The following is an 8,432-nucleotide window of genomic DNA, read 5'->3' as shown; positions in this document are numbered from 1 at the left end:
TCCCCCTTTCTCTAAGATTAACCCAGGTATTTTTCTGCAAAAGCCTCCACAGATCAATAGTTGCTTTTCCGTTGGCGGCACTCGCTGAGATTTAATAGAACTGTGCTCCAATCAAACGATCGACTCCCCTAGGTTCATTTCCGCTACATTCCACATCCCGCCTGTCACGCGGCTTTGATAACAAAACGCAAGAAGAGTCATTCTTATGCTTGCAGGGGAGAAAATGACTGACGCCGGTAATTAGTGCGCCGTGTGGCCGTGACGTGGCACGATACATCTCCATTGAAGCGCTTTTTGTGTTCGCTTCCTTCATCCTTGCCGCCCTTGCTTCTTCGTTTGAAGTAAGAAGATTGCCACTCCTGAGCTGCGTGGAGTTTTAAGGCCCTGCACAATGACCTCTGCTCCTGAGTTACAGCACGGACACGCCCACTCTTATCTATAATCTCTCTCGGTAAATCCTGATGTGGCTTGAACTTAAGCACAAAGCCAAATGGAGAAGCAGTGAAGGCGTCATTTAAAAGGAGGAAATAAAAGAGCTGAAGAGGAAAGGCAACAAATCAGAGATGAAAACAATGACTTGCAAGAGAAAGTTGGGATATATTTGAAACGAGTTTCAAGGTGAGGTAAATGACTTACGATGTATTCAGCCGCCACATCACGTACGCCAATTGATTGCCTATTAAATTAGCTATTAACTAAACAAGGCACCGGTGCTAGTATATCAGGCCAGGATCAATGAGCTTCAAAAAGTGAACCGGATGATTGCGAAATTACTTTTCCGAATGTAGGATTTAAGCTTTGACCTCTCCCAAGTCTTACAGTAAATCCCCTTTTCCAGGCGACGTCCAGTTTTCCAACATATTTCTCCTCTATCAGCCTCGGATGTTTCAGTGTGGAGTTGTAGTGCCAAATAGATCAGCTCAAAGCCAGAGAGCCAAATCTAATTTGTGAGGTTATCACTGTCAATTCACCGCCTGCAGTGACTCCTGCGACACTGAAATACAGGCTGGCCGGGAACGATAAAGCACATTTTCCGAGATGTAGGCCTGAACTTTATTTCTACATCAGAAAAGTAGTTCTTTTGTGGTGTTTTTGGTCCCTCTGCGGCATAATCCTCATTTCAAAGGGCCGCTATGTAGATTGTTCCACAGTGCAGTAATTCCTTGGAATGAAACTTTCATCGCTGACGTATGATCCTTGACATTGGCTTTTTATTCGAATGAAAAATGAATACATGTTTGTGTGGCGTTTGAATGTTCTCCCGGTGCTGGGTTGCGCCTACAGTCCAAAAACATGTCAATATGTCCCGTGATCCAGTTCACCTTTTGTCTCGAATGACCTGGGTTAGCCTCCAGATTGGCTATGACCCTGGACAGTGGTAGCAAACAAATTAATTCATGTTATGGTTCTTTTTTTGACCTTTATTGGCTGAAACTGAATCACAGTTTTCATTGAAGGCAACTACTCAGAAATATCTAATACAGTAAACCTCGGATATATCGGATTCAATTGTTCCCACTGGTTTTGTCCGATATAAGCGAAATCCGTTATATGCGTATACCGGAAAATGTCCGTTTTACGCATATATCGGATTTATATCCGGTATATGCGTAAATCGGATTTTATCCGTTATAAAAAGGCACTTCCTTGACTATGTTTCCAATGTACCTGGACTGGGCAATGAAAAGAGACGTAAGGTAATGAGAATTTAACTTTATTGGACTCTGAGCATAACAAATTGTTAATTAAGCTAGGCCCTGTTACGCCCGTCAGGCCTACGTTATTTCCAATAGTGAGGTTAAGATCTCATTCACTGCTGTGCTAGTATTATTGACGTCACTCACTTTTATATTTGTCCTAAATCTGGAGCCAGGAGAAAGACAATAGCCAGTGACATCAACAAGATTAGCATAACGATGCGGCCATCCGATATATGCCAGGGAAATTTAATGGAAATGCATTGGAACGGGACTGGAGATTTTGTCCGAAATAGGCGAAATCCGTTATAAAAAATCCGATATATGCAATGAATTTTTATTGGAAATGCATTACAGAAAAATCGGTTCTTTTTTATCTGTCCGTTGTGAGCAAATTTCCGATATATCCGAGGTTTACTGTATATCTACTGTATCTGGCAACCATATTAGCTCCAACCTTTCTGAGCATACTTCTTTATTACTTACAACAATGTTGCCATTGCACAATGAATCAATGATACAAAAGCTATGTCGAAAATGTCAATAAGAGTATTGCACGGGTATATCAATATCAGTGGAAGTGTAAAAAAATATTAGAATTTGTTTTCCAGGACAGTTCCAGAGTCAGTATGGTTTAGATTATGTTGTTGTCGATGAGTTGGTATTGTTAATACATGAAGGTATTTTGTTTATTATGCATGCAATGCATGTAAACAATGAACTACTTTTAGCTAATGCGATTATAAAGTCTGTCATACATATACAGTTATTCATTGCATTGTCAGTAATATGTTTGTAGGGTTTCTCATAATTTACCCCAAGTTCCTGCCGGTGCCGGAGAAGCTAAATGTGGGCTCACAATCTGGCAAGCAGGAAGTAACTCCCGCTGTGCTTAGCCTGAGACTTGTCACATTTTATTAAGTTAAGGTCCAGTAAACCAATGAGTATCAACAGGTTGATCAGTACCCATCCTGGCTGTGTCACCGACAGCCGGTGACAAATTTACATTAGAAATAGAAAAAGGATTCCCAGTTAACTAGTGGTTAGTACAGGGGTGGGCAAACTACGGCCCGGGGGCCACATCCAGCCCGCCAAGTGTTTGAATACGGCCCGCCCAATCTTTCAAAAGTATTTAATTTAAACTCAACATACAACCTGGCATCATGGCCTGAGCCAACCTTTTGATGGTTTTATCAATTTTGTTTTTTGACATGGTCTGTTGTTTACAAAGTGCTCCTGAAAAAAGAGACACAAGCACATAATAATAATAAAAATTAAAATAATAATTATTATATTATTATTATAACTATTATAATTATTATATTTATTATATTAATGCTAATTATTATATTAATTATATATAATAATATTGTTATATTTGCATATTTTACATAATAATAATATAATAATTATTATTTTAATTTTATTTTAATTATTATAATATTTTATTATTTTTAAAATATTTAAATATAAATATAAAATAATAAATAATAGCAGATTGCATGACAATTTTACAGATACAATAATACCAGGTGGACTGTTATGTGTAAAATATATAGTCTGCCCCCCCCCCCCCCCCCCCCCGGAAATTTTGTTATATCAATGACCTTATCAATGACCTCAAAAAGTTTGCCCACCCCTGGGTTAGTATGTTGGCATCACAGTCACGATATGGAGGGTTTGAATCTGTCTCGGGGCACCTCTGTGTGGAGTTTGTATGCATGTTAGTTTAAATGGAGACCCTAAATCAGGTGGGCCACATCACAGTTCTGGTTATACGTTACATTAATGCCCAGTTTGGACTTTTAGGAAAAACAATCAGACTGCACTTCCGGAATAACAAACAAAAAACAGACTGTGTACATATATTTATACTGTTATTCTGTATATTATGTATTTTTCATTCTTTTTTAATAGATGAGTCTGCACCCACTATACCAAAACATATTCCTAGTATGTGTTTGATCATACCTGGCAATAAACCTTTTCTGGTTACCCTCAGAGGGCTTTTGTAATAACCGTGTCATGATATTATTCCACGTTTTATTATTTACTTATTTACATATTTACTTACTTACATAAACCAAAATGAATGCAAGTGGTTATTTATCTATACATGCCCTGTGACTGGCTGGCAACCAGTCCAGAATGTATCCAACTCTCACTGCTAGATCACCAGTTACCCTAATAAGAACGAGCAGGATGGAAAATAAATGAACTGAATGGAAAACTTTTCCCTCTGAATATATACTCTATGCATGTAATGATAATAAATAAGTACATTTATATTATTATTACCGTAAATTATTTGGACCCTGCGAGTTATAAAGTGCTGCAGCTGATCTATGGCTAAATTCTAATCTTGTGACATCTCCTTAACTTCAGAACTACTACTGATTGTTTAAATACTGTGCCATTCACGAGTCAGTGAGGAAATTATAGCTCTTTCTTTGGCAAGACGAGTTACCACGAGTTATTCACGAGTTATAAGAGCACTCAAACTTTTCAATCAATGGAATTTGCCGGAGGTCATTATATATGACAGTAAAACAACATAACAGTGTGACTCAAGATGTCATCTTACTGAGAACACTAAATTCACCACACAGTAGCTTAACACCCTAAAAGTATACTTCAGTAAACATGTACAGTTTTTTTTTTAAATGTTAAAGTTAGGTAAACAAGTCATTGCATCTGAGCAACGCATTCATTGGTGCGCTGCGATGACATCAGCATCCCTTGTGTGTTCTGAGCTCCTTTGACTCCCTTGTATAAAATGTATAAACGCTCTATAAGCATACATTTTCTCTCAAATAACGTCTACACAAATGTTTGCAGTGTTGATGACCCTTCTTTTTGTTGTTGAGCAGTTTTATGTAAATCCTAAATCCTTTAGATTCGGACAGGAGACAATAATACTGAAGTACATGACTTGTCTGACATAATATTGGACATTATGAATGCAGAGGCAGGATACTACAATTTAAACCAATCATTTCCTATCTCCACAGTGGTGTCTTCCATCTGCACCCCCTGCTTGTGTTCCATCATGGTGGACCTTTTCCTCAACCGAGTTCTGGTGGAAAACAATTGGGACCAGGATGAGCTCAACACGGAGCGGGAAATCATCGGGATACTGGAAAACCGAATCGTTATGCTGCTCTTTGCAACCGCTGAGTGTGATAAGTGCTGGGAGTTTGTGCCTGTTCTGAATGACTTTTTTAAGCGTCTGAAAGACCCAGCTTACATTGAATACCCCCGACTGCTGGCGCTTATTTATATCAGGTGTGTGCCAGCGTCACTCCTTGTCTTGCTGTCTCGCTTTCATAGATCAAAACGATGAGTTCATGTGCATTCGCTTGATCGTTTTCATCTCGTCTCTGCAGCTTGGACCAATCAGAGGAGCAGCAGGGTAAATTTCTCAAAGAGATGCACAAAAAGGTTCTGTTTTTGGCCTTTGAAGACCCATACAGGAAGTAGGTGAACAGTTCTTGCATATGTAGCGTGTATGTCGTTCTAAAAAACATGTTGGTGCATTTCAGGGAACTCCAGGCCATGTTTAAGGTGAAAGATGTCCCAACTGTGGTGGTCCTTCGTCCAGACGGTTCTGTCCTGTCGCCAAATGCTGTGCAGGACATTTGTCGTTTTGGTTGCGAGTGTTTCCACAACTGGCAGGAATCTTCAGAGCTGATCGAGAGAACCTTCATGATGAACGAGGAGTTCGACAACCTGAATATGCGCACAGCCACCGACCCTGTGAGGAGGCTCAAATACAAGATGGAGGATGACAAGAGGAAAAAGAGATGGTGGCGGTTGTAGCGGTGAGGGAAAGCTGACAGTGAAGACGGAGAAAGTGGAAGCTCATTTTTGTGAAGACCACTTTGTGTTGTGTTTACGCACTTGGCAAGCGATTTGTGACCAAATATGGTGCACATTGGCTAAGGATCTAAGAGGCTAAAGAAATTCCCCCAACTTGCTCCAAGAGGTGTGGGAAAAGTTAACCCATTCATGTGATTTCAGGCATATATTGCACCGAGTTCACGTTGCCACAAATTTTGAACATCTCAAAAATATTTTTAGAATTGGAATTGTACAGGCGGCACGGCGCTCGAGTGGTTAGCGCACAGACCTCACAGCTAGGAGGACCAGGGTTCGATTCCACCCTTCGGTTTCCTCCCCCATTCCAAAAACATGCTAGGTTAATTGCCGACTCCAAATTGTCCATAAGTATGAATGTGAGTGTGAATGGTTGTTTGTCTATATGTGCCCTGTGATTGGCTGGCGACCAGTCCAGGGTGTACCCCGCCTCTCGCCCGAAGACAGCTGGGATAGGCTCCAGCACCCCCCGCGACCCTCGTGAGGAAAAGCGGTAGAAAATGAATGAATGAATGAGTTCTCCTCCTATTTTGTGTGGAAGTGGTAACTTTTTGGCGACTTATTTTGTCTTTCCCCACCCTCGGCCATCTCTGTGTGGAGTCTGCATGTTCTCCCTGTGCATGCGTGGGTTTTCCCCGGTTTTACTCCGGTTTCCTCCCACATTCCAAAAACATGCTAGGTTAATTAGCGACTCCAAATTGTCCATAGGTATGAATGTGAGTGTGAATGGTTGTTTGTCTATATGTGCCCTGTGATTGGCTGGCCACCAGTCCAGGGTGTACCCCGCCTCTCGCCCGAAGACAGCTGGGATAGGCTCCAGCACCCCCCGCGACCCTCGTGAGGAAAAGCGGTAGAAAATGAATGAATGAATGAGTTCTCCTCCTATTTTGTGTGGAAGTGGTAACTTTTTGGCTACTTATATACTTATATACTACTACTACTAATACTGCTGCTAGAATATGAAGGAATAACGTCTAATAGTATTATTAACACATTTAACGATTTAAGGTACTAAACACAATACTTTCCCTGCTGCTAAAATAATGCACATCATGACACAGGAAGTACTTTCTCTCTGTTTATTTTGCCTCCTCGACCATCAGTTTGATCCCCCAGCCTTGTGATTGACCACTGGCAATGCTGCTGTTTATTTCAATTTGATGTGGACCTCCCTGTGCAAAGCTGGATCAAGCCTTTAGAGACCACAAAGGATTGATGTCTGGGGGAAGCTTATAGCTTGGAACTCCAACACACTTGCAATAATAATGGCATGGAGTTGTTTTATTTCCGAGTGGGATTCAAATAAGTTGATACAAACGTGGAAGTGCACCTTTTTAAACTTTTTACAGGTGCTGGCACCTGACCCTAAGAGTGGAAGTTGAACTTTAAAGATAAAACACTAAATAGTATATATGTTGTCAACTTAATAAAATATATACCGTGTCCATTTTTATTTGTATTCTTATTTATTTCCTTAAAAAAAACTCATCATACTCCATCAAATTCTTCAAGTTCTTCAAATGCTGCATTAAACGTGCTCCCCCTGCAAGATATTTTTGGGGGCGCTACATGCTGCAATAGTCCAAGCCACAGGCGATGGTCACACCGTGAAGTGGGCATTGATTAGCTGTCATTGTGTGTGGGTTTGTTTAGCCTTAGCTGATAGGTTTCTATTATAGTCAAGATGGCAATATGAGGAATGGTTGGTGGTGAAGAGGAGATGTTAAAATGAATGCGAATGTGAGCGTTATTGGATGTGGATGGCGATGAACTCCAGGACTATAAACATCGTGGGAGACGAGGGGTTAACAGAGATGTTGCAAACTGCATCCGATGGCTCATCTTATAATCCACCATGCAGGACGGACTACAGTGACAACCAAAACCAGGCAAACTTAAGATAACCGGAAATGATTTAGCTGGTTCAGTGTTCGATTCTTGTATTGCTCAGAAAAGTGATTTTGTGACTGAAAAAAATCCAAAAAAACTGACAAAAACTGACCCCCTCGGAAAAATTGTGTTTTTTGCCATCTTTGGGTCCTGCCAGGACCCCGATGAACATGTGGAGGGGTTTGGCCTACACCCCGGACCAGTAAAGTGTTGTTTCAGCAACTTGAAAAAAAATGTGATTTTTTCGACATCCGTGGACCTTGACAGCGCTAATTGGTGAATGAAAAAAATGCCTATTTTTGGAGAAAAATTGCATTTTGAAAAAAAATTCAAACTTGTGGGACCATAATTCCTTAATCGCAAAAGTAGTGGGACTGTGACTGAATGTGAGTGTGATGTCAACCCAAGTTATCCTGTATTAGTCATAAGATTTGTATTATTTTATAGTTAATATATAATATATATAATATATTTATAAAAATTTATATATTTATAAAAATGTATTTAAAAAATTCATTCATTCATTCATTCATTTTCTACCGCTTTTTTCCTCACGAGGGTCGCGGGGGGTGCTGGAGCCTATCCCAGCTGTCTTCGGGCGAGAGGCGGGGTACACCCTGGACTGGTCGCCAGCCAATCACAGGGCACATATAGACAAACAACCATTCACACTCACATTCATACCTATGGACAATTTGGAGTGGCCAATTAACCTAGCATGTTTTTGGAATGTGGGAGGAAACCGGAATACCCGGAGAAAACCCACACATGCACGGGGAGAACATGCAAACTCCACACAGAGATGGCCGAGGGCGGGGACCGAACCCTGGTCTCCTAGCTGTGAGGTCTGCGCACTAACCACCAGACCGCCGTGCCGCCTATTTAAAAAATTATATATTTATAAAAATTATAAAAAGAATATATATATATATATATATATATATATATATATATATATATATATATATA

General features: G+C 40.3%; 1 protein-coding gene across 1 annotated transcript; it reads left to right on the top strand.

Moving 5' to 3' along the window:
* The first annotated feature begins 476 nt into the window (after positions 1-476).
* On the top strand, positions 477-7,570 carry LOC131136900 (nucleoredoxin-like protein 1). The gene is made up of 4 exons (XM_058084243.1): positions 477-618; positions 4,709-4,982; positions 5,084-5,173; positions 5,240-7,570. Exons 2-4 carry the CDS (start codon positions 4,747-4,749, stop codon positions 5,514-5,516), a joined length of 603 nt encoding a protein of 200 aa, XP_057940226.1. The 5' UTR covers positions 477-618; positions 4,709-4,746; the 3' UTR covers positions 5,517-7,570.
* The last annotated feature ends 862 nt before the right edge of the window (positions 7,571-8,432 follow it).

The sequence above is a fragment of the Doryrhamphus excisus genome, chromosome 1, assembly GCF_030265055.1.
Source record: "Doryrhamphus excisus isolate RoL2022-K1 chromosome 1, RoL_Dexc_1.0, whole genome shotgun sequence".
NCBI lineage: Eukaryota > Metazoa > Chordata > Actinopteri > Syngnathiformes > Syngnathidae > Doryrhamphus > Doryrhamphus excisus.
The sequence above is the reverse complement of the archived record's forward strand: the minus strand, read 5'-3'. Positions and strand labels throughout refer to the sequence as shown.

Excerpts from the sequence above, each read along its gene's own strand:
- LOC131136900 (XM_058084243.1), top strand. The coding sequence starts at position 4,747 with ATGGTGGACCTTTTCCTCAACCGAGTTCTGGTGGAAAACAATTGGGAC. Across the intron at positions 4,983-5,083 it reads CTGGCGCTTATTTATATCAG|CTTGGACCAATCAGAGGAGC; the intron begins GTGTGTGCCAGC and ends TCGTCTCTGCAG. Across the intron at positions 5,174-5,239 it reads TTTGAAGACCCATACAGGAA|GGAACTCCAGGCCATGTTTA; the intron begins GTAGGTGAACAG and ends GGTGCATTTCAG.